This window comes from Cupressus sempervirens, chromosome 4 (genome assembly GCF_028749045.1).
Source record: "Cupressus sempervirens isolate cs-2001-9-10 chromosome 4, ASM2874904v1, whole genome shotgun sequence".
Classification (NCBI taxonomy): domain Eukaryota; kingdom Viridiplantae; phylum Streptophyta; class Pinopsida; order Cupressales; family Cupressaceae; genus Cupressus; species Cupressus sempervirens.
Window position 1 is genome coordinate 790,680,141 of NC_143121.1, and position 27,667 is coordinate 790,707,807.

General features: G+C 37.7%; 1 protein-coding gene across 2 annotated transcripts in view; it reads left to right on the forward strand.

Annotated features, from left to right (window-relative positions):
- Positions 1–27,667, forward strand: part of TIC62 (NAD(P)-binding Rossmann-fold superfamily protein) — a 158,752-nt gene that overhangs the window by 23,947 nt on the left and 107,138 nt on the right. For both annotated transcript variants that reach the window (XM_089826901.1, XM_089826903.1), the window contains exon 6: positions 22,716–22,797. In XM_089826901.1, the coding sequence (XP_089683027.1) occupies positions 22,716–22,797 (82 nt within the window). The remainder of the gene's footprint in view (positions 1–22,715; positions 22,798–27,667) is intronic.

The window sequence follows — 27,667 nt, forward strand, 5'->3', positions numbered from 1 at the left end:
GCCTTGATTCTCTAGATTTTTGTTTCTAGAACACCTTTTCTCTTGCTAATAGCTCTCCATACTTGCTCTTAAGATCCTTTTCAGTTTCAAAGTCAACTGCATCCATACCTTGTTCAATTACCTTTTTGTTTGAAGCCAAAAGCTGACCCTTTATAATCTCTTTCTCCTTAAAAATGTTCTTGAAATGGTCGCTACTCTAGACCTTCAAAAGTTTGTTAATGTGTTGGAGTTCCTTGAAGAATTTAAAGCTCTTGTTACCTTCCACCTCAGGAGCGGATATCCACCAATCACTAACCATCTCATGAAAACCTTCCTCCCGCATCCACATTTGTTCAAACTTGAATGAATTTTTGCTTGGAGTACCATCATTAACTATCTTAGCCATCATAGGGTAGTGATCTGAATCAGAAAAAGGTAGAATTTCTGCTGCAAACACAACTTGCATACGACCCCAATCTCCCGCATAAAAAAAGCGATACAATCTCTTTGCTACTCTTGAGAAATGTGCTCTGCGGCTTGTCTAGATATACTTCCCATTCTTTGGTCTGATCTCCCAAAGCCAATTATCTGCCACAAAATCCTGAAAGTAACAAATAGATACAAATAATGTAAAATTAGAAAGTAAGCATAAATTACTAATATATAAAAAAGTTTGCAGTTTCTAAATTGATGGAAAGATTTTTAAATTGATAAATAAATCATATAGAAACTTTAATTTGTAAGAAAAAGAATAAAAATTACAAATTAATAATATATAAAATTCCAAATATAAGCAGGTTTCTAAGTTTATCTCATTTTAAAATATTTTAAATTAATTAAAATATATAATAAATAATATTAAAATATGTATAACATAATAATCTTGTATATTAATAAAAATAAGTATTTTAAATTCAAATATTTTATATTATAAGATTCTAAATTAATATGGATATATAAAAATCAAAATAGAAACATATATATTATAAAATAACATATACTTATCATAGATATTATCAAATCACATGTATTTATATTATAAATTACTAGATTCCCTATAGCAAGTTTTGACGGTTAATCAATAAATTGAAGTGTCATATTTATAGTTTTATAAAATTTTTTCCGGTCAATTCATATGGTCTAGTAAAGTTTTAACCTGTTATATATGGTTCAAAAGTGTGAAAATGGCCAATATGGCCATCAAATTCCAGGCTTGGATATACCATTCAAGCTGAACATGAAGCAATCATAATAATAGTTTCTTAAAAAATAAAAAACAAATTAAATGGAAAGAAAATATTTTTAGGGGATCAATATTAAATAGAATGTTTTTTATAAAATTTGAAATAGATATGATGTATATAGCAAAGTTGACCAATCACAGATTTTTGCCTTCCCAAAACCATTTGACAACATTTAGCAATTTTTTTTCTAGAACCACGTAATACTTAATTCTAATGATTAACAATAATTAATTTGTTTAATCTTTTAGTTTTCCATTTATATTTTTTCCTAAATGCTCTAAATATCTACCAATCCTCTCTTTGCATCAGCTTTATTGGCGAATACTACTTTTTTTTACACCCTTAGATGTAGTTGTAAATTCTTTGGAACCCTTTGTTGCTAATTTTCCTAGCGGCTAGGTGGTAGGGGTTAAGCATTTAATACTGGAAGATATTCTAGATTTTACTAAATTTTTTATCCTTGCATAGCGAAACCTAGTGAATATAATTGAAGAAGAGGTACTTGAAAGTCATGGACATTCTCTGACCCTCTTTGTATGCTTAAAATGCTCTTTGGCTGATGCTCTTATCTATCTTATCACCCCACATCTTTCTTTCCCTAAAGGAAACAATTCAAGCTCAATATGTTACATTTTGTTGCTTCACCTAATTTATGTCCCCTTCACTATGGATCTTAAATTTATTCATGTATTTTCTATCAAGTGCTTTCTTGTAATAACCCCAAATGGTTATAACTTTGTCAAACACCAAATTCTTCTCTAATTCAGTTGTTTGACATTTCGTCAAACACTTTGCAAGCAAGCTTTGATACCACTGTAATAACCCCAAGTGGTTATAACTTCATCAAACACCAAATTCTTCTCTTATTCAGTTGTTTGACATTTCGTCAAACACTTAGCAAGCAAGCTCTGATACCACTGTGATATCCATTGACAATTCGGACCTGAACTTTCTAATTTATAGCGCAAGGAATATTGTCAAACACTTCCAATACAATCTCTATGCTTGTTATTTCTAAGTTTCAGACTGATTATGCTTGCTTGAAATGATATCAAAGGGAATCTAAAAGCCTGTAATTGATTACTACTATATCTAAGCAAAGAACTAAATGCATATGCAATTCTCTTTTGGCTTCTCAAATGCATATATATGAATTCTAAATGAAAAATACGTGCTTACAGCTAATTGGTATTCTGTCAAACACTTGGCATGCATACTATTATGTCAATCATGAAAGATATAAATAGGCACATTACATCAAATATATATGGACTTGCAACTTATCACTCCTTTAGTGAGATATTTTTTAATTCAATGCTTAACATAATATTCCAAGGCTCTTGGCTTTGCAACCCCAAAAAAATCTGAGTACAAATGACATTATAAATCTGATATAAATGTGCATCTACAGCTACCTTATGACAGCCACCTTTACAATGCCAAATGACCAATTTAAATGATGCAAATTGAATGTAGAACCTGATATACAAATCGTCCAATGAAGGAGATGAAATTGCAATCATAATCAAGTCAAGTACTGTAGCGCGGGTACTATTCATGATAGTATTCATGGCACTATTTACGACACTATAGCAACCAACAATAAATGTATTCTCCAATTTAAGCAGAAATGAAAGGATTGGAGAACCCCTTCCAATTTGCAACCGTTCGGAAGATATTTCAGCACCTTAGTTATGCTAATCTATGGGAGTTTTCGTCCCCAAAGACCAAGTAGATAGTTTAGTTGTTTGACATTTCGTCAAACACTTTGCAAGCAAGCTCTGGTACCACTGTAATATCCCGTGCAATTCTGATTTTTATTTCTTGATTGCTAACTTGAGAATTTCGTCAAACACTTTGCACACAAGGGATATATATATAAATGCCAAAATGTAATTGATATGCTTGCAAAACTCCAAACAACTAACAACAAATGCTTTTGTATTTTTTTGGAAACATAGAGCATTAACAATAAATAAGAAAATATGCATCTACATCAATAAGACATTAGGGCAACAAATTTTGATGTAAAACTCTGATATAAATTAGATTACAAATGATTTCTAAATTGTTACACATACTCTAAGATATTCAAATCTATCCTCCATGCAATGCAAAATAAAATGGATAGGAACCAGGAAACTGCTCAAGAGAATTTGGATTTTTTCTGTAGTGAGTTCCTGTAGCAGCAACGACACTGTAGTGAATTACTGTAGTAGATCATTGTAGCGACGACATTGTAGCAAGTTACTGTAGTGGTGTTACTGTAATAGCGATACTATAACAACATCCAACTTATTCCTTCAATCTTACTCCACGAATCTGGCCCTAGGCCACAAATTTGACACAATGAAAAGACTGCTTTGTCTGATCCAACAACTGCAGCCCCTTGAAGGGTCTTTCACCAATATGCTCGAATAGAACACTTGTATGATTGTATTGCCCCCCATTCCCTCGAAGGAGAGGAAACAGTCGAAACAATGTTATATGGTCCTCTGTTGTCTATTTGCAAACGTTGTACAGTATCAAGGGAATGCGCAGGAGAGTCCGTACGGTAGCAGTGGAGCCGTATGGTGGGGAAGTAAAAGGCCATATGAATGGGATGGGTGTGGCCGTACAGTGGGAAAGTTAAAGGGCGTACGGAAGGGATGGTGTGTGGCCGTGAAAGATCTTCCCTATTTGGCTTGTGCAGTTTTGGTGGGATTCAACCCTTACCCTATTTCGTCTGTGTACTTCTTGGCTCGGATCTGGCAAGTTGGAGCATCATTTATATGTGGAAATATCATTACTATTCAGTAACAAGTGTGTATTTATTTCGTCTTTGGCTTTTGCAAGTTATTTGTGCTAAATATATTTTATTTGCATTACAAACTGCGTTGCTGAACTTCTCTGCATTCTCCTTGCCGTACTACATCACTGGCGTCACCATACATCCACACCCCACGTCCCCAGCACACCACGACATCCTCCAATACACCTCCGTGAGCCTTCCCACACACTATCGTATGGTTTGGTCCTTGACACCGTACAACCCTCCTTGCAATAAACCTGTTGCCATCGTACAACACTGCAATACTCCCAACGTATGACCTAGTTTATGATACTGTACGGCCTCATTACCTCCCCCCCCGCAAGGTTGCCAACTCCTCCACACCGTACATCACCCTCACCTTCACCGTACGGCTACACCCCTTGACTATATGACTTCCCTCCAAATACCGTACGACCATCACATGTTTATCCTATCATACGATTTGCCTCCTTGAGTCGTACAACCTCTTCTCCTCACTCTTCGTACAAACATAAGAACTAGCAGGAGTTATGTTTTAAATAGCGCATTTTTTTTTCACGGAGAAAAGACTTCCGTGGTCACCTTTTGAAAGGGACGTTGCACTTGTCCTTGGATTGCCAGAGATTCAGACTCAGCAGCTTGAAGTTTGTGATGCATGCTAGGCTGGGAAGCAACATCGTACACTTTTCACAAGTGATGATTCATGGCGCGCTTCTCAGGTACTTCAACTTGTTCATGCCGATATCTGCAGCCCTATGACCATTCCTGTTCTTGGGTCCAGGTATTTTTTGTTGTTTGTTGATGATTTCAGTAGAAAAATGTGGGTGTATTTTCTTAAAAGGAATTCAAATGCATTTCCTATATTTCAAAAGTTTAAACCTTTAGTTGAAAAAGAGTCTGGGAAATCTATTATTACTCTTAGACCAGACAATGGGGGAATTTTGTTTTAATGATTTCTCTAGCTTCTTGGATACTCATGGCATCAAACGCCAGTAAACCCTGTCCCACACACCACAACAGAACAATGTAGTTGAATGCGGGAACAAAACAATCATCGACATGGCTTGATCATCCTCGAACAAAAACATAATCCAAAGAAGTTTTGTGCAGCAGCAATCAACACTGCAGTTTGTCTTTTGAACCGGTCACCCACAATCACAGTCAAAGGAAAAACTCTGGAAGAAGCCTGGTCAGTTCGCAGGCCCAGAATCAGTCACTTGAAGGTTTTTGGTGCCCTTATTTTTGTTTGGATCCCTGATGCGTCACGCACCAAGTTGGATGCCAAGAGTGCTTGCTGGATACAATAGTCTTCACAAATCCTAGGACCTGATCAACACTGAGACATCTCGTCTTCTGTACACTTGTGATGTAGTCTTTGATGAGCAATGAGGACCATTCATGCATGTTTCTCTTGTTCTTTATCCAATAGAGCAGCCTATGAAGGCTCTTGATTTGGGAGTTAGGCTTGCATTAGGTCTACTTGATGGGAGGGCTCCAGTAGCTCCTGCAACTCCTGTTATACTAGTGATCGCTGTACATGATGGAGCTCTAATTTTCAGAAAAATTAAAGCCTCCATTTGTGAGGTAAATAATGTCACTGAGTAATAATGGACCAAGCAAGTACTTTTAATAGGTTGGATTGTACATAGTAAAAAGTATGAGATGATGTTATGTGTGGACAAGTTGTGGTCCACAAGGCATTACATTTGACTGTTCTCCCTGATTTCTCATGCAAAATTTTCAGATTATAGTGAATAATCAGATAAGGTGTTGTAAGCAAATTTAATACCGAGCGGTTTAGATTATTCTAATATTGTTTCTGGGCACAATTGATTTGATGAGCTATCTTTTACACAATAAGGATAATAAAATCATCTATGACCAATTGAACATTTATGAAGAACAACTTTGTTGTTCTGGGCAATTATCAATTGATGTTTTGCACTCTGAAGTTAATTCTATCCTAGATTAAGAAGTAGTGCAGAAATTGGTTGTTAGAATATTCATAGTTACACCGCCCTGGGAGACGGGGGGACAGGGGGACGAGGGGACAAGTTTCCGAGACGGGGGGACAGAGGGGCCTTGATTTGGGGACGGCAGGGGGACAGCGGGGGGGGATGGGGGGGTGGCAGAAGGAGTAGGGGTGTATATACTATACATATGGTATAGCATATACCATATCAACTAGAATATCATGATTCATGATCAAATGACAAACAAACAATGAACATTAAACATTGAACATCAGCAAATAATAAATATTAGTCTAAACTCTATATATCAGCCTTCAAATCAATAGTATGAGTATCTAAATTCTACTATCTAATAGTAATCAATGATCATATGAGTCATGACATAAAGATGATTACAATAAGTATCATGTGCCATGAATCATGATATCAAAATAAGTATATAATGCAAACAAAAACCACAAGTCTCAAAGAGTCCAAATCAAAATGTCAAATCAATGGAGATTCCTTGGCATCCCCCCACAATGAAGGAGACTTCTTGGCGTCCCCCTCAATGAAGGAGACTCCTTGGCGTCCCCCCGCACCCCCACACTCGGAGACCTCTAGCCGTCTCGGAGACGTCTCCCCCGTCTCGGAGACCTCTAGCCGTCTCAGAGACGTCTCGCCGTCTCTGGCAGCGGTGGCGCTCTAAGTGGCGCCGCCCGAAACGCCGAGACGCCGTCCCCCGTCCTGAGGACGTCCCCGTCTCCGAAACGGCCTAGTTTTGGGGGGGGGGGGGGGGACGCGTCCCCGTGTTACACTGAGAATATTAGATTGGCTTCAAAACACCCAAACAACTATCTCAAAGACACAGAACAAGAGACATTAAGTTTCAGAGTAAAGAATGTTGTATGATGCAGTTCACTTGTGGGATCTTTTATTAGACACTTAAAATTTGGAAATAAGTTAAATATTCTTGAGTATAATTTTGAGAGATTGATGCTTGAATTGATGGAGCTGGACTCAGAATTAAAATATGAAGTTTTCCACTGGGCTTCTTATTTTGAACATAGAGTACATCTTGGACAAAAAGCGATATTTCACATAAAAGTAGTTTTTCATGAACATATACAAGATAATAATTATTGAATATTGCATGTTATCTAGAAAAGTATGGGCACCAAACAAACACAAGAAGCCTAGAATTTGTGAAAGGAAGGAAATGATAATAGTGGGCATACAATTTATTGCATTCCTTACCAATATATGAAGCGGATTGTATATAAAGAGCACGTTTTCTGTAAGGTTCTGTTGTCTGATACGGTGACACATCCCAATGATTGAATTCATGCTTGTGTTTAAAACAGGGTCCTTCATTGTTGAGAGAGCCATTGGAATTTCAAAGTGGGATATGTTACAGTCTTTTGAGACGTCAAAGCTTGACAAGTTCAGTAGAGAAACACATGATGTATATGTTTTCTATAGAAGAACAAAGCCAAACCATTGAGAGGAATGTGTTGAAAGACAAGCATCAGGTGAAGGCAATACATCTCCGAGCATCTTATATGCATGTTGTTTAGGAAGCCATCGAATGTGGAAATATTAGAGGCCTCGATCATAGATTCTGTAACAATACTGGCCATTATTTATAATTAATATCTAATGTTCTTGAGTTTTTGTTGTAGGACTGCATGCGCACTTGGATGAATTAGATATGGCATCCAAAAGTGAACAAGCTCCTCCCGATAGAAGAAGATGCCATAGTTTCTAGGAGTACATGAACCAAATGGAGTCTGTGTTTGGAGATGCATGCAAGATGGAGGAATGAAATAGTATCAATAGTCCAAAGCATGACCACTGGTGTGATTAGAGGTATTGTTGAAAGTCTTTGAGAAGAAGTATTTGATATGGGGGCGCCTGCATCCAAATGAAGATATGCAAAGAATGAACTGTTGGAGGGCATGGCGTCTAGGGGTGTGGAGAGTAAATTATAGGCACCTTATCAGACGCTACAACGATATACAAATGAAGGAAGAGCCCTCGCGGAAATGGGGCACGGGAATTCAATTTGTTCCACCATTGGCAAAACTATTAAAATTAAGTTTGGTCATCATTTAAAGAACATGAAACATTAATTGCGAAGTCAGAAATTATACTAAAGTTTTGTGTTTATTATGGTTAGCTGTTTGTTATGAAAGGAGGCAATGCTTGGAAAGGAAACTGACACCTCTCCATCTCTTATAAATTCAATATGTAAGAAACAATTGAGGTAGTTCATATTCATATACACTTTCCAAAAAAAAATCATAATGTACATGTGCATTTGATGTATTATATTCCTTCATTGGCAAATAAATGAATTTTTGAACTAAGCCCGCGGATTGTGGATTATTGAGTAAATTCTTATGCGATTTTGGAGTCAAACTGCATTGAATGGATCATCCGTAAGGAGTGTCTCCAGTGCAATTTTATTTCTAGCATGATCAGTAAGAAATATTTATTTTATTTTATTTGGATGAAGCTTTAGAGTTAAAATATTATATAGTTTCGTCCTTTATAATTATTATTTTTAATTTTATAAATATTCTATCGAATAGATAAGTGGACATGATCAATTATAGCATTTTAAGATCGAATATCATAGATATTGAGAAATATCTAATTGTTTCCAAATGTATATTTGGTTTGTCTCCCTACCACAGGAGTTAAAATACATTCTAGACTATTTTAAAATTGCGTCCATATATTTGATCTGTTGCATCTTGATTATTAAGTTGTTTATAATTGACATGTGTAGAATTTTATAAAGTTGTCCGTTTTAAACTTATAATACAGACTCTATCACCCATCGGCACCGGTCTTTATATTTTTCATAATTCACAATCCATATGCTGGCAATTATTTCATATCTTCCCTTTGAAGAATTAATATATTCATTTGTTGCATTAATCTATACTTATTCTTATTTTGAAAACATTCATATATTCATTTATTATTCTTAATTCATAAATTGCAAAATTTGAAGTTTTTTATAATCCTTGCCGTTTGAGAAACTTTCAATATATTTGCATTCTAATCGATTTGCTATAAGTTTCTTGGACTCAAGTGTTTTGCTCAGGATTAGGTACTACACTATTCAGTTCCGTCAAGTTGGCCATAACCGGTTGGATATCCCAGCATTGAGTTTGCAAGACTCGTAGGATTCCAATCTGCGGTTTTGGGAACCAACAGTACAGACACCTCCCGCTTCTCTTACAGGATCACCTTGATTTGTTGATGCTTCACCTGAGTTTGATCCAAATTCTTCGGATGAGGAACTTGATCACCAAGCCTCTCTTGATACTAATGTTGGTCATTCTCCTCTCCGGTCTAAGTGTTGGGCTAAGACATTGATCTTCGTGATGATGAGCTCATTAATGGGAGAACTGCTCGAAAAAAGAGCAAACCTATAGAGTCTGTTAACTTTTCTCTCACGGCCAACATTCATAGTGTGTTTGAACCTCAAACTTATTCCGAGGCTAAAGGAATTCCAGAGTGGAAATAGGCCATAACATCTGAACACCAAAGTCTGTTGAAAAATAACACCCAGGTGATTTTTGATCTTCGCCTAGGGAAGAAACCCATTGGCTGCAAATGGGTTTACAAAATCAAATACAAATCTGATGGTACTTTGGATATGTACAAAGCTTATTTAGTTGCTAAGGGCTTTTCTCAGTGTCAGGGCATTGATTATGAGAAGACCTTTTCTCTTATTGAAAAGATGAGCATAATGAGATTAGTCCTAGCCATGGCAACATAGTTTGGCTGGAAGGTCCATCAGATGGACGTCAAGAGTGTTTTTTTGAATGGTGATCTCCATGAGGAGGCCTATATGATGCAGCTTCCTAGTTTCAAGGTTGCTAGTAAAGACCATTAGGTTCTCAGATTGGTGAAAGCTCTCTATGGCTTGAAGTAGGCCCCTTAGGCATGGTCCATAAAAATTGATAAGTAACTTAGTGATCAAGGCTTCAAGAGGAGTTCTTTAGACTCAAATTTGTATATCAAGACTATTGAAAGTGACATCATCCTTCTGGTTATTTATGTGGATGATTTGATCATCTTTGGTAGTTCGACATCTTTGATTTAGGGAATCAAACAGAGTTTATCACTGACCTTGGGCTCATGCATTATTGCCTAGTAGTTGAGGTTTCGCAACAATCTTTTGGTATATTCATCTCTTAATCCAAATATGCTTGGTCTGTTAGACAAATTTGTAAGAATTTGCCTTAGAGAAAAATTCACCCAAGATCAAAGAACTCAAACACAAGCACAACAGTAGACTAGAAAGAGTATGATCAGAATATCGATATGTATTCGATTCAATGTCAAAGTACACTAGGAGTGCCTGTATATAAAGGCCTCTGAGATGCATCTAGAATGTCTAGAAATCAGCATCATAATAAGTCATACAACCAGACACATGTCCACTAGATATGGGTTATCCTCCATTAAGCACAAAAGTAAGTGCGATGATGAGAGGTTAAGCCTACAAAGGTGTAGCGCGCAAAATAATGTTGTAGACACCATGTGCTAAATTAGGAGTGCGAATAACTGTGTTGTCTACATGACAACTCAGCTAATGATGCAAACTCCAGTGTTGTAGACACCATGTGTTCAATTAGAGTTGCTTAGTTCTGTGTTGTCAACATGACAACTCATGAAAGTATGCAAACTCCTAAGTGTCTCACAAAATAAATAATAAAATAATGCATTAACCTAAGTAAACTTAAGTAAAGTGTAAATAGTAAATACGTATTTAGACCAACACCCCCTCTTAAGTGCAACTTAGGAGAATGCCCTTAAGCTTACGAAAACTAAGATGAAATGCATAATGGGTCCCAGCTACTAAGCCATTTTAGGTACCCATGTACATAATGAAATGCAATCTCTCATAAAGCGGAGAGAGAAGGAAAACCTCATGGAAAAAACCCTCTCCCAAAAAGAGAGATGAAAAGACAAGATGCATGGATGGATGGAGTAATCAAGACCCCCCATTATGGCATACATCAAGTATATGCAATAGTGAAGAATGAGAAGAACAAAAACCTCATAAGAGGAAAAAATCCCCCCCATAAGAAAGAAGAGGAAGAGAGACAAGGTAGTTCCCCCCTCCCCCCCAACTGAAGAATGGCGACCAGTGATTGCTGCTCCAAGGAAGAAGCTGGTCCATGAGTGCTGAATGATGTTCCTCCCCTTTGGAAGAAATAATGGAAAAGGTACAATCTTGAAGATGTATGGTGGCCCTAGAACCTGCTCAAGTGTCCTTGTGTTGATGCTGATGGTCGCCCCTTCCAACAGTGCTAAATAGAACGAATGTAGATCTGGCAAGGATGTCTGTTGAACCTGTCCCAATGAACCATCAATCTTCTCAACTGATAAAGATCCACAATCACGTCAACCTGTGAAGATCGATCGTGTAGAGAATGGACATGAGGGTCAGCGTGAGCCCTCACAACAACTATAGAAGGATCATCTTCATCAAAGAAAAGATATTAATCATTAAGGATGTCTCCCAAGTCTGCTATGTGTGACTCCACGAACAAACTTGCAATATCTGCCATGTAGTCATCTCTTGTTGCTGGAGCTGGAAGACAAGGTGTACTCTGTTGTGTTGGACCTATCACTGTGGCAATGTATGCATGTGGACTATACTAATGTTGTGACCTCTCATTGCAATTGTCGATAGAACCCCACGTGTTTGAATCTGTTGAAGCACTATCGTTGGTGTCACTATCATTCTCCACTGTATATGAAGTGCGAAGAGGATTGGAGGATAAGCTGGGTGAACTTTCCTCAAAGTGAACATCCTTCTTCACAAAAATCTCATGAGTCTGTATGCCTTGACACCATCTTCATATCCGATGAAAGTACAGGGCCTTGGTGGTGCCTTGCATCCCTTGGATGATATGTTTGCCCATGCTGGACAACCGAAGACCCTGAAGTGACTCACAACTGGTTTTCTACCACAGTATCCCTCAAAAGGAGTCTTACCATCTAAGGCATTATGTGGAGACCTGTTAAGTATGTGAGTGACACTGCTGATAGCTTCGACTTCTAGTGTAGGATCAAGAGACTTGGCTTGTATCATGCAACTTGCCATAGACTTAAGAGTTCTAATCCTCATAGCTGCAACATCTGTCTTGTGTGGATTGAATGTTGGTAGATTCTGAAGATCAATTCCTTCAAGTTTGCAAAAGTCTTTAAGTCCTCTGTTCACATAGTTGCTTTCATTGTCCATCTGAAGAACCTTGATGGCTTTCTTAGATTTCTGTTCAACATGAATCTTGAAGGCTTGAAGCTTATCAATCACTTCATTCTTGTGATGAAGGAAGTAGACCCATGTGAAGCGTTAAAAGTCATCAATGAAAGTAAGGATGTAGTGGCCTTGGCTGATTGATGTCATTGCAAAAGGACCTGCTAAAACCATGTGAACCAACTGAAGAACAACTGGAGCTCTTGAAGACTTCCCTTTATCAAACTTCTCCTCTAGATGCATATCCAATGAACATGATGAACACTCACCATTAGAAAAGTTGATGTGAGGTAGACCTTTGACCATTTGTTTTGAGCAAAGTTGCTAAAGATAGCGGAAGGCTAGATGACCATACCGCTCATGCCATAATTTGGCTTGTGAATTAGATTGAGTTATCAAGGCATGTGAAGGAGACTTAGGCACAAAGTGGGAGAAGCAATAAAGCTTCTTGTCATGATTGACTTTCCCCATTGCAACCAATGAATCATCTTTTAGACTTCGCACCATTACTGAATCTGGAAGGAACTCAACTTTATTGCCATCTCAACTAAAAAAGCTAAGGTTTGGAACATAGAGAACGTCTTTGAATTCCCCATTTTCTATTTCCACGTCCTTTCCCTTCAACTTCCATTTTAGTATCATCTTCCACAAAGATGTGCGGTACCTGTGACTGCTTCAATGAAGAAAAGTCACCAATGTGATAGGAGGCACTTGAGTCAAGAATCCATTCCAAAGAAGAACTTGTATTTGCCATAAGAGCTTGCCCTTTTCCCTTTGAAGTGGGTGGAGTTGAATCCTTAGAAGTACCTGACACTTGAATTTTGTTCTTCTTGAGTAGGTTTTCCAACTCATCGATTCTCTTAGTCTTGCAATGATGCTCATCATGATTTGGCTTTTTGCAATATGCACAAAAAAGTTTGTCCTTCTTTTCATTACTTCCCTTCTTGTTGGAAGAAGAACCACCTTGTTGTGAGGAGGATTGTTGTGTCGCAGATTGTGATTTTTGCTTCCACTGCTTGTTGTTGTTGTTGTTAGAACTTCTTCCTCCTTGACTTGATTGGTGCTCATTACTAGGCACCAATGCTTTGGTCTTTGATGACGTGAGAAGTCCCAAATCTATCAAGTGAGATTGTTCAAGAATCAACATCTTTGCAAAAGCATCAAATGTAGGCTTCTAGAAAGCACTTCCCATGGTCAACCTATGAGTATTATAACTCGAAACAAAGGAAGCATACTCTGAAGGTAGCCTCTTCAAGATGTGATGAATCAACTTTTCATCCTTCATGGGATTTCCACAATCTTTAAGTAGTGCCTTATACTCATTGGCTTTGTTGATGTAATCCTGAATTGTGTCAAAGTTCTTAGGATCCAATAGAAGTAGATCGTCCTCAATTTGGAATCCCTTTTCCTCATCCACCTTACCATACAATGATTCAAGTTTGTCCCATACAGGTTTGGCTTCCTTGAAACTGGCAATATGGAAGAAGAGATCTCTATGTACACAACTCTTGATAATTCCTAAAGCCTGATTGTCTATAATTTTCCAATCAATGAGTTCTTTAGCATCAGTGAGTTTTGGAATTGTACCATCAACATAAAGATTTAGACCTTTTTCCATTAATCTACTCCATACAATATCTTTCCATGTAGAATAATTGCGTAAAGTTAGAAGTGGACATTTTAGGTGAACCCATGATGTAGAAAATGAAAAGAGCACACAAGAGAGACACAAAAAACATAGCACACCCCCCCCCACCCTTTTCACCCAATCAAAAGACCCCCCAAAAAAAGATGCTTTTAGCACTTTATAAGTAGTGCGTGTACAATAGGCCACTTGTCAAAATGAACAAAATGGACTTCTAATTTTGCTATTTACAACTGCCTTTTGAGGCTCAAATTTGTCACTAAGCATTGTAGCTTAGAGGTACAACAATTTTGAAAAGTAATCAAAGCATTACAATGCAAAAAAGGCCCTAATGCTGAAGGTGATATTTTTGTTTTTACACCAACAAAATTCCATATGCAAGATTGCAAGCTTGCATCTACACCCATGGAGAAAGGTCGCAAGTTATCAACCAAGTTTGATTCTCCTCCCGTTGATGATACTACATACAGGCAACTAGTAGGCAGCCTTATCTACCTCTCTGCTACTAGGCGTGACATCAATTTCGCAGTCAGCTACATCTCACGCTTAATTACAGCTCCCAAGGCTGATCATTGGATGGCCACAAAGTGTGTGCTTCGTAATGCGAAAGGCACTTCAGATTATGGACTTCTCTACTCTTGAAGTTCTAATCCTAGATTCAGTGGGTTCACAGATTTAGATTGGGCAGATTTTGTTGACGATAAAAAGTTAACTTTTGGATATGTGTTCAATTTGGGATTTGGTGCAGTCACATGGACCAGTAAGAGGCAACAGGCAGTTTCTCTCTCCTCTACAGAGGCCGATTACAAAGGGACTGTTAAGGTAGGATGTGAATGTGTTTGGCTTTGTTTGATGTTTGGGGATATATAGATGTCACTAGCAGGACTGACTACTCTGTTTGTTGATAACGAAGGAGTTATCAATTTAGCCCGAAATCCAATCTTCAATGAACGAAGCAAGCATGTGGATGTTCATTGTCACTACATACGACAATTAGTTGAAGACGGGACAATAGATCTGCAATATGTTTTTACCACAGATCAGACTGTAGACATTCTCACCAAGCCTCTTGGTCCTAATAAGTTTGTCAAATTTAGAGGACAACTTGGTGTTGTAGATAGACTAACCATTAAGGGAGGGTATTACGATAATAGATAATCGTCTATTATTGGTTAATTGTAATCTATATGTAATTTTTCGTAAATATTAGAATTCTTGTAATATTTAGTTATCTGTAGTTATTAGATAGTTTTTTAAGCTTTCTTTTAGCTAGAATAGAATGTTTCTATTCTTTACAATCGTTTCCTAAGAATACATCGCTTTATTCTTTTGTATATACAGACCTTTTGGTCTTTGTTAATAACAAGCAAGTATTTTACCAATTAGTTCATAATATCTTGTTCCTCATAGTTAGAGTAATTTCCTTAGGATTTTTGAAGGTAATTTCCTCTTCAAAAGAAAAACATGTGTTGATCTCAATCTTTATATCCACAATACCAGAGTAGACCAAATTAAGCTAACCTTTGGGTTATTGACCACATACTCTCCTAGACAGCTTCATCATGAAAATCGACCTCAAGTCTGTTAAAGAATGAGTGTTGTTTCGATGACAAACACTTAGTGCTCCACAGAAGGATTATCAACTAGATGATGCACAATGAATCTCGATCACTCCACATAAGTGATGAAAATAGTTTGTTAGAAATGCGACCCGGTCAACAAATTCACAACATTCATGACCAATCGCCACCTCATGAGAGATAAATGTAAATTTTCTTTAGTCATTCAAACCAAAAGGTCTACAAACTATGAGCTGATCAAATGCAAAATGAACCCACAATGTACTTTTGCTATAGAAGAAACAATGTATGCAAAACAAATAAAGGTTGACGCAGAGAACTCCATTGAGAGAATTTGGCCAATAAGAAATATTAATTTGCCTATCAATTGAGCCAGCCAAAACCATGAGCCTCAAGTGGGAGAGACACAACATTTTGGCCACGAGCTCTTACACCACAACAAAAATCATTCCCTCATGCCACTGCCATTGAAAGACATGCAATTGCGCAGTCTAAAAGAAGTTGAAATTTGGGTGTTTTGTCTATCAAACTCACCAAAACTTTCTCATCCTTTTCAATTCCATGAAATTCATTCTTAACGTTGTAGAAATCAAGGGCCTAATCTACAAACATTTAATGTCCCCATCATAAAATAAATGTATTTAATTAAACCTTGTTAATGGGCCGATTGATTTAATATATCTCGAACCCATTTTTATTTTGTTTCCATAGTTTGTGTCACCGTTGGCTATCGTTGTACACCCTTGGAAAATTTAAGCACGGCTTGTAGTTAGTCTTTAGGTATGCAATTTGGATTATTTTCGCTTTACTGCAAATTCCTATTGGGATTCTCTATATTTCGCCATTTCGGAAGTGAAAGACCTTCCCTATTTGGTTCATGTGGTTTAAGTAGGATTCATCCTTCACCCTATTCCATCTTTGTACTACTTGGCTTGGATTTGGCAAGTTGGAGTGTTATTTGTATATGGGCATACTATCTGGTAACAAGTGTGTATCTTTATTTTCTAGCTTTTGCAACTATTCGTATTTAATATTTGATATTCTGCATTCTAAGTGGCATTGTAGAATCCCTTGCATCGCCCCTACCTCCGTACACCTTCCTGTACGGGCATATTGGTCTCCATTCATCGGTCTGCATCAAACATCGTATGGCTTCATATCCCACTGTACAACCATTCCCACGGTTGCTCCCACACCGTACCACTCTCTGCACCTTCCACTCCCCTCCATCATACGAACTCAACCCTCTCACCGTACACCCTTCTCACCTCTGTACGGCCTTCGTAGATATATCGTACGACTTCATTATTGCACTTGGTAGCCATCGTACGACTCATCTCTGTTCTTCGTATGGCCAGACTCACCTTCGCAGCACCCATTGTATTATACTACCATACAACCACCAATATAAACCATACAACCTTCATCCGTACATCTCTTTGGCCTCCCATTGTCAACCGTACATTGGTAGTTAGTTTTTGTATGCTATTTCACCCCACCATACCAGCCTCCATTTCACCATCTGATTGTCAAATCATCTAGAGAAAGATATTCTGTGTTTCGTGTACGGAATCGGGACATTACAGTGGTATTGGAGCTTTTGATCCTGCTTGCCTGTGGAAGTGAATGCAAGTTTATACTCGAAGAAGAAGGCAAAATAACCCTATTGATAGAATGATAGATCATTAGGATCCCACGACAGAACTCATGAATCTTTTAAGAGAGTTGAACAAAAACCAAATGCAAATCAATGAAACCCAAAGGCTTATGCAGGAAACTCTACAAAAATTGGCCGAGGGAAAGACAACAAGAGAACAAAATGGGCATAGCGACGATTCTGTTTCGGGAAGGACAAACTTTCAACCCTCTCGCTCTCGACCCTCGATACCCATCTTCCTTCCAAGGATGGAAGCAGCGCGCAAAGGAAGAGAGCCCACTTTTGACGAAATGCAAGAAAAACTTCGAGAAGATTGACGGAATGTGAATATGGAAGGTGAAATATCTTGATCTAAGAATGAGATATTTTGGTGGGGGAAATCGTGGTTATTTTAATGATGATCTTAGGAGAAAGATCGGAAAGGTAAACTTATCGCGATTTGATGGATCTGCACAATCATGGATTCTAAAGTTAGATAGCTATTTCCAACTCAATCCAAGAATGCAAATATAGAGATTATGTTGATCTAAGAATGAGATATTTTGGCGGGGGAAATCGTGGTTATTTGAATGATGATCTTAGGAGAAAGATCGGAAAGGTAAAACTTATCGCGATTTGATGGATCTGCACAATCATGGATTCTAAAGGTAGATAGCTATTTCAACTCAATCCAATGGTTGAAAAGGAAGCAATCAAGTTTGCAACACTTCATCTGGAAGGAGTGGCACATGAGTGGTGGCATCATGGATTGGTCACTCTCGGTCATGACCAAGTGATCTCTTATGTCGAGTTCACTGAGAGACTCATTGATCGTTTCGATGGGAAGGATCTTGAGCTAAATTTCAAGGATCTAGCTCAGCTAAAGCAAATGGGCATGATAGACAACTACATCACTGAGTTCTAAAGGCTGTTAGTACTAGTCACAGACATCTTTGAAAGACGCCGAATTGTGTTATTCATGGATGGGCCGAGAGAGCCTTTGAGAGGTTGAATCAAAGGGTTTGACACATGTGCACTCAATGAAACTATTAAGAAGGTGCGTGACATGGCCGCATCTTCCTCCAAAACTCATGTAGCTACACCAACACCATCCCCACATGAAGACAAGGACAAGCAGACAGTTCAGAAGAAACCTCAGATTGATGAAGATTCTCGAAAAGAACTCCAGAGGAAAAAGCTCTATTTCACATGCAAAGAACCATGGGGACCTGGTCATTGCTGCCTTGGGAAGGGAAAGATTTATTACATTGAGGTGATGCTTGATGACGACGAAGGACAAATACCTGCAGCAACTAATGAAGACATTACCTAGCAGGAGAGAATAAATGCCCTGATACACAAAAGGGGTTCCATTGCTAACCTCACTACATCGACTGGAGGTGGTATCTTTAGGGTTCGTGACACACTTCATGGAAAATGAGTCCCAATCATGATTGATAGTGGCGCCACCCTCAATTTCATCAATTCATCTTTGGTCACTAGAAAAGGCTTGCGCGTAGTTGAGCATGGAGGATTTGAGGTTAAGGTTGCAGGAGGAACCTTGTTACCTTGCACTCATGTGATCCCACGGCTACAAATTTCCATGGGAAACTATACCATGGCAGATGATTTCTTTGTCATAGATTTGGTTGATATTGATATCATTTTGGGCATCCAGTGGTTGGAAACTCTTGACCAGTACACCCAAAGTTTCAAAAGGATGGACTTTTCATTCGAGACGGATGGCAATAAGGTGTTGCTAAGAGGAATGTCAAATAAAAGATCGAGGGAAGTCACAATCAAGAAGATGGAGGCAATTTTTAAATAGGATTTGGCCCCAAACGCTGCAAGTAAAAACAAGATAGTCAATACCTCACCACATTCCTTGGATAATTCGCTGGCCCATCTATTGGTCGAGTATTCCAAGAACACATTTGCATGTGAGTTGATGGATTGTTATGTACACGATGAAAGATACAAAGTTATTGATGACATCATTTACTTCGGCGGGAAGATCTACTTAGTGCTTGACTCGGAATTGAAGGAATTGATTACGGAAGGTTTCCTAGAACCGGATTTGCATTTGCTCGAGGATAAGCAAATTTTGGGATGGGAGGACTGTAATGTCCCCATCATAAAATAAATGTATTTAATTAAACCTTGTTAATGGGCTGATTGATTTAATATATCACGAACCCATTTTTATTTTGTTTCTGTAGTTTGTGTCACTGTCGGCTATCTTTGTACCCCCTCAGAAAGTTTCCCGACGGGTATTTAAGCACAGCTTGTAGGAAATCTTTAGGTATGAAATTTGGATTATTTTCTCTGTATTGCGAATTCCTATTGGGATTTTCTATATTTCACCATTTCGGAAGTGAAAGACCTTCCCTATTTGGCTTGTGCGGTTTCGATGGGATTCATCCCTCACCTTATCTACTCGGCTTGGATCTAGCAAGTCGGAGTGTTATCTGTATATGGGCATACAATCTAGTAACAAGTGTGTGTCTTTATTTTTTGACTTCTGCAACTATTCGCGTTTAATATTTGATATTCTACATTCTGAGTGGCATTGTCGAATCCCTTGAATCGCCTCTACCTCCGTACACCTTCCTGTACGGGCATATTGGTCTCCATTCATCGGTTTGCATCAAACACTGTATGACTTCATATCCCACCGTACAACCATTCCTACGGCTGCTCCCACACCATACGACCATTCCGTATGGCCATTCTCTGCACCTTCCACTCCCCTCCATCATATGGACTCAACCCTCTCACTGTACACCCTTCTCACCTCCGTACGACCTTCATAGATATACCGTACGACTTCATTATTGCACTTGGTAGCCACTGTACGGCTCATCTCTGTTCTTTGTACGACTAGACTCACCTTCACACCACCCACCATACTATACTACCATACGACCACCAATATCGACTATACGACCATTCCTATGGCTGCTCCCACACCGTATGACCATTCCGTACGGCTATTCTCTACACCTTCCACTCCTCTCCATTGTAAGGACTCAACCCTCTTACCATACACCCTTCTCACCTCCGTACGACCTTCATAGATATACCGTACAGCTTCATTAGTGCACTTGGTAACCACCGTACAGCTAATCTCTGTTCTTTGTATGACCAGACTCACCTTCGCACCACCCACCGTACTATAGTACCGTATGGCCACCAATATAGACTGTACGACCTTCATCCGTACACCTTTTTGGCCTCCCATTGTCGACCATACATTGGCAATTAGTTTCTGTACGCTATCTCACCCCATCGTACCAGCCTCCATTTCGCCATCTGATTGTCAAATCATTTGGAGAAAGATATTCTGTGTTTTGTGTATGGAATTGGGACATTACAAAACAATACGGATACATGAACTCAAAAAAAAGGCATAATCTTTGAAATCGCAAAAGCTAAACACAAGCAATCTTGTGGCTCTTGCAGGGTCTATATCTTCCTCAAATCCTCCATACCCAAATCGCACCAAGTTATGACGTAATCATACGCATTTTAATGCTACCACCCATTGTCACGTTTTATTGAGTCGTTTGCTCACAACGTCCACCACAACTTCACACAATTTGGCACATTGAGAATAATATGCAGAAATTGCATCTCAAATTTTTTGCCCTTTGTGGGATTCAATCCAAGATTGTGACTTGTGGCCTTCATGGTCCGGATTTCCAAGTTCCAACACCGATTGTTTTTTAGGCTAACTTTGGCCAAAATGATCTTGTTCTGGTCTTATATGCTGCCCAAAGTCTATCAAAAATTTCCTTGCAGCCACACCGTCTCTGAATTATTGAGAGACTACCGCAGCGAGTTTCCTTGACCTCTTACTCAAATCTGATCAGATCTTTCCTTAAGCCCTCTCTGATATCATGTTAGTTTTTATGATCATAAATGAGAGTAAGTAGAGATAACATATATAATAAGGGACACAACGAATTATCCTGGGAAGACCCTCCTACTTGAGGAAGAAAAGCCCAGCCAAATATATCTCTTCTATATATATATATATACACAATTGAGGAGATACTGCTCCTTTTGGATAAAACACAAACGGTAATGCTAATGCTGAAAGACAAAGTGCTGCTGAACATCGAGCTGCAGTTCTGCTACAGTAGTATGTATATTATTGAATTGAATATTTTAGTGAGAGGAACAAGTCTTCTTATTAATGCAATCCTAAATGACTTCTTGGCTAGGTCGGCCAGCTAGGTAGAGTGGCCAACAGGTGAAATATCTCCTACGGCTACCAAGATTAACAATTAGGTGTCAACATCAATTAACAACAAACCAAGTTCGGCTCAATACATGCAATTAATTAATGTGATCAGAAAATCATGAAAACCCACATATTCAAGAAGCATTCATCCCTTGCAAATACACGTATATTGTCCCATTTAAACCTTATCTCTAAGAATATATTATTCCACTCGATCCTTTGCAGTCCAATTTGCCTAGCTTGGACAAGTTAGTTGCACATTCACAGTGTGGACAAATTAGCATGTGATAATTTCCATTGTAAAAAAAAGGCATGCATAAAATGTCCATGCCTACAATACATCAATTTCTGGGATTAATAATATGGATGAAATACATTATTTCCTCAAAGATTTCATAGCATTCAGAAACCCTATCATTTGTTATTTCCTCATGCAGCTTACAATCCAAAGAGTAAGATTGTAATAGGATCATAAGTTAGGATGGATTTAAGTAGATGGACCTTTGAATAGGATGCTGAGGTAAGTGTACACACTACATACCACAGTGGGAACACAAACCCCCTGCTAACATCAGAATCTCTGATGTCTTAATGCCATATTGTAAGAGTAATCATATGCATGAAAGTGTTGGAATGGTAGATATTGAAGCTGTGAGATAGTGTTTTACAGTTTGCTTCTTGGCTCAGAACTTTTAAGTTTCTTGTTTTTCATAGATTTTTAGCTGTTGGGATTAGCAATGCAAATTTATTTCTGCAGCAGAGATGCTGTGTCCCTGTGCCTTGTCTGGGTCAAGGCTTCAGCAACTGTACGAACTTTTATCCTTAATCAATTTAAATTTTCTGTGTTATTAAAAAGAAAGTAGTGAATAAATTCTCTTAAATTGAAACCATCTATGATGTCAAAAATTTATTATAGTTCAAAGAATTACTCTCGTCACATTTAACCTAGGGCCCATTATTGTATTTGGATTTCATTGAGTTTTATTTACCATATTTGCGTTTCCATGAGTTATTTTAATCTAATAGACATTTTTCAAAATTTTCTCTGTTTTACTGTATTTTGAACCTGTGGAATCTTTGACAGTCATACAAGCTCTTTATCTTTTTGCTTAATTGATTTCACTTCACATACATAATGTAGGACGTTTTTTGAAGAGTATTATGCTTGGATGGATCCATTTCTATTATTGATAGGCATTTGCCATTAATAATTTATCTTTTCCTGAAAACAAACTCGTTATCTTGTTTACTTGTTTTAGATTGCATTTTCCAAGACATAATTTTGCAGTTTATTTTTTTGTTCTCCCTTATTGGACACATATTAAATCATCATTTTCTGCTCTTGAAATGTAGCAAGTGTTGCAAATATTGATCATTTCATTCTCTTGACTTCATTGGGAACAAGCAAACTTGGATTTCCTGCAGCATTATTAAAGTAAGTGACACTCTTTAATTTAAACTATTGCTTATGATCATAATGCTTTTTTAGATTCTTCAACTGTTGCTTATGAACATAATACTTTTTTAGACTCTTGACCCATTGTTCATTTGAACCTTATTTTAAAAAGAATTGGAAAACACCATAACACTATCTTGTTACAACTCTTATAGCCGCTTTATTTGTTTGAAAATTTCAAGAAGGAAATTAAATTAGTGTCCATGAACGAATAAAACTAGCTCAATGTAATTCAAGCATACACTAGTTCACAAATAAAACTCTAGAAGGAGAATCCTAGCATGCATTAGTCCCCTACTATCACACCTAATTTTTAAGGCCATAGTAATTCTCATATTAGTGAAGAATCTTGTACTATGTAGTTGTCTCAATGGTTGGAGATGGCTAGAGAGGTGCAGACCTATTTTGTTGAGGAGTTGAACCACACTACTAGAAAGATGTAGAACCATAGTCCCGAAGTAGAATGTAATGTACCCACGATGTTGTTTGTATGTACCCATGATCATTACAACATTCTCCTCCCTATGTGATCACAACTCCCTTTGAAAGGCCAAAGCCTTCTATGGAAATGTTGTTCACACAACGACCTTGCTGTTAAAGGGTAATGATGCACACCGCACAATCCTTTTTTGTGATGATGTATGACAATCATGAGTCCGTATGGCTCATCCTCCATTCTAGTAATACCCTGATATACTACCAACTTGGTCCCACAGGTAAAAAATTCTTAGCACTAGTTTGTACGGAGACATTGCAATATGATGAGGTCATGCATCCATTGTGACTAGTCGTGGGGAAGCTCTTTGTTGTATAGTAATTGCTGTTCGATATCCAATATGTTGTGTGGTACTAGTTGTGTACTAGAAGTAGCTTGTCCTCTTCAAACTATGTCGCACAATTTGGAACTCTTGCTCACAACAAATTAAAATGCCAAGACTAGACAATCTAGTACTTCAAGATCCGATCGATAGTAATGTTGGTGGATAGACAATTGATAGGAAGTGTTAGAAGATGTAGAGCATTTCATTTTACAATTCAAAACAACCAATTTGTTAATCGTCTATTGGTGATCCAAATGAATTCCTCGCAATCTGTGTTTTGTCATTTGGACACCTAATATCACTGTAGTGAGATTGATGTCGTAAATATTATGGCTATTGCCACATTATAATGTTGGATTTTTTGCTAGGATAAGGTAAGATATTATGCGCATAAGCCATTGCACAGGAAATATTGATAGTAAAATAGTCGCAAGGAGCACAAATTGTTAATTGCCAAAATCCCAAATGTTAAATAGATGGTTGCCAAAATTAGAATGCCAAAATAAATAAATAATGACAATCCTACAGAGTACAAAGCTTTAGACAAGAGCTGAGCGATTATAGATTAGTCTCCAAATGAAGACGACCAAAAGATCTAGTGTACAATGTGAAATATCAGATTGATATTTCCCACGGGCAGACTAGGGTGGTTTGTAAACCATCGAAATTGCGAATGTAGACCAGGGAGGATCTTTCACCCCCAAAATTGCGCGCAAACTTATTCAGTCTCTAGCTTCCAAAAATACAAAGTAGAGTCAAATCCAATTCATGATCTTCACAATACACAACCAGCACCTTATAAAGGCCTCCAAGCTTCTCGAGAGTTACAATATGACATAGGCCGACAATATTCTGTTAATTTATTAATTGGGCCCCCTTTATTTTTAAATTAAAATAATTAATTAAAGGTCCTTTATTATATTATTAAATTCTAGGACCACTTAATTAATTTAATTAATTTATTACATTAAAGTTTTTTGGGGACATCACAAATCCTCACTGCCCAAAGATTTGCTTGTTCTCAAGCAATCCGTCACCAGACCAACACCATCACCACCAGGGTCCCAAATCAAATGCGCAACCGAGATGAACAAATCACATCAAAATTCTAATGCACCATATAGATATTGCCATCAAGTTTCTGTTCCGCCACATTGTCATCAAACTTCTGTTATGCCACTTCGATATAGATACTATCATCAAACTTTTGTTGCGCTATATTACCTGGATCCCATATAAGCGAATCATACATCACATCGATGATCCACTATCTCCATTCTATTATAACTAAAGTAGAACTTGTGACTTCCTTGATGAGTCTCTTTACATGAAGGAAATGTAGTTAGGTAGGACTAATGCCCAAGTAGAGGATAAACACCAAAATCAAACATCTGTAGAAGTTGTTCCTGGAAACAATCATCAGTAGAGTTTGTACCTTCACCACCTATTAGAACACATGTTTTAGGATCACGACTCAATTTATGTGACTTCAAATCAATTATACTTTCTTGTGGACTAGTTGTAAGGCTCTCGTTCCTAGAATTGCTTGCATATTGCCAACTCTGAAATTCCACTTAATCATTGACATGTAGTTTCTCACGAATTTCTTTCTTCTAGTATTATGTTAATTCTCGCATACAACTAGCTTTCCATCGTGAAAACTTCTCTTATGTACCTACTCTCTCCCAGACCATACGGTGATGGTGGCAGAACATGCTATAATTCCAATCTGGCATTTGACTTTCCTATTGATTGTTTATTCCAAGCATATGGAAATTGAGGAATATGATGTCACTGGAGGTTCATGTGGTAGCTATTGTGATTCATATGATAAAATCCCATGACATATGATGAAAAGAAATGCTGTACAATTATATCTCCAAGCGCAGGCACACACACATATGTAGATGTGGACATCTACATGGGTATTAACATCAATGTATGCTCAACATAGGCATAGAGACTGACATAGACATAGACAACAAAAACACAGACATGGATGCAGATATGACCCAATTGCAGACACAAACATGGACACAGATAGACTTGAACACAACCACAGATACAAACACGACCGCAAACACAAACTTAGCTACTAGAGTAGAGATGGACATAGATACGACCATGGAGTTGGCCATGACCGCAGACACAACCATGGACATTGACATGGACGTGGATGCGTACGCAAACATTGACACACCACAATAACAAGCTATTTTCCTACCTTAAATAACAAGTAATAAATTACGGATTTCGTTACTTTCCCTATTCATATGCATGAAAGACAGTTAAAACAACTATTTCACATGTTCATATGAAAGAGATTTAACACTATAACAGATTAACTAAATTCTAGTTAATTTCTTTTAGCATCAAAATGAAGGGGAAATGTAATTTATTTACTTAATTAGGTGCTTGAAAGCATGAAAAAGATTCTAACATTAACAACTAACATAACTTCAACTGAACTTGAAAATATACAAAAGCATAATACTTGATAAAAGGAAACAAGGTTGCTGATCCGTTTTATGTTGAACAAGTCTTGGCATCGGGTGTAGAGGAGAAGTGTTGCCAGAGGCTTAACCTCCCAACCATGGAACCCTAGTAACCCCACACAATCTCATCTAAGAAAGGCTCTCCTTGCATGAGACTAGGCATGGGAGCACCTTTGTCCTGCCACTGAGCATCCTGGTGTTAGAGTATCAACCTCACAACTAACTAGGCTGTGAACTGCTTTCATCAACCTATCTATCCGACATGAAGCTATCCTGACCTCTAGTGACAATAGCAGCATCATAAGCCACTAAACCTACCTTGGCCAGGGATTTACATTGATTCTATGTGCTCAATCACACCGCTTGATTTGACAACGAGACTTATACCCTTTGACCACTACGAACTAACTCAATTTAATATATTTGGTTATATTCATTTACTGATTAGTTTGTACTGATTATCCATATTTTGTCTTGCAGGTTATTTACCTTGATCAATTGTTATCAGCCTACACCCTCCATCTCAACCTTACTGGTCATCCTTGATGAATCTCGGGGTGACTGTCATGATTCTTAATTAAACTCTGTTTATTGTGGACAAGATTTCCCCATCCTGGGCCTTTAACAAATATTATGAAAAGGTTCATGGCGTTTCATAAACAATATCATCAACTCTCTGATGATGGTGCCTCTTCTTATCTTAGAGGCATATGGATTATACCGTAGTATAAGGATGCACAGATTTGGTTTTCTTTCTCACTTATTCAAGTTTTGAAATGAAATCATGAAAAATATATAACTGGTAATTCAAACTGATTACATGTACGTAAGTGTTAATGCCGGATGAATATAACTCATATAAACAATTCATTTTGGCATTGTCTCATAATACTCAAAAGAACATTCATACTATGTGTTCAAATATCAGAGCAAAAGGATGGACAACCTGGCTGTAATAATGGGTATGTCACCCTAAGTGTTGGTATAGCTGTGAATTGGCTTGACAAGACTCCTTTATTTATCCGATCTCCTCTGTGGGTGTGATAGCCACTTACAAATGAGGTATGAGAATGCTTGGAAAGGCTTGAGTTGCTAAGAAAAATAAACCACAGGCAAAGAATAATGGAGAGCTGGAATGGTGTGGCTGCTTGCTAAAGATCGCAGGTATGAATGCTATTATTGGTATTGAAAGAATGGTTTTCTTGGCTTCACGCATGCTTGGTTTACAAATATAATCTGCCAAGTGGAGTTACGAGCAAGATGTTTCAAAGGTGGCGAAACATAAGCTACATTCTTGATTTGCATAGTTGAAAATCACAAATAAAAGATTGATGGAGATTAAAAAGGCTGATGAAAAAAATATCGAAGGACCGATGGAGATAATATTAAAACATTGACATAAAATGCAATAATAAATTGCTCCTAATGTTTTATTAGAATGACACCATCTGTATCTACAAATATTTGTATATATATGTACACACATATATATGTATACACAATATTCTAGATATACCTATTTTGTGTATACGT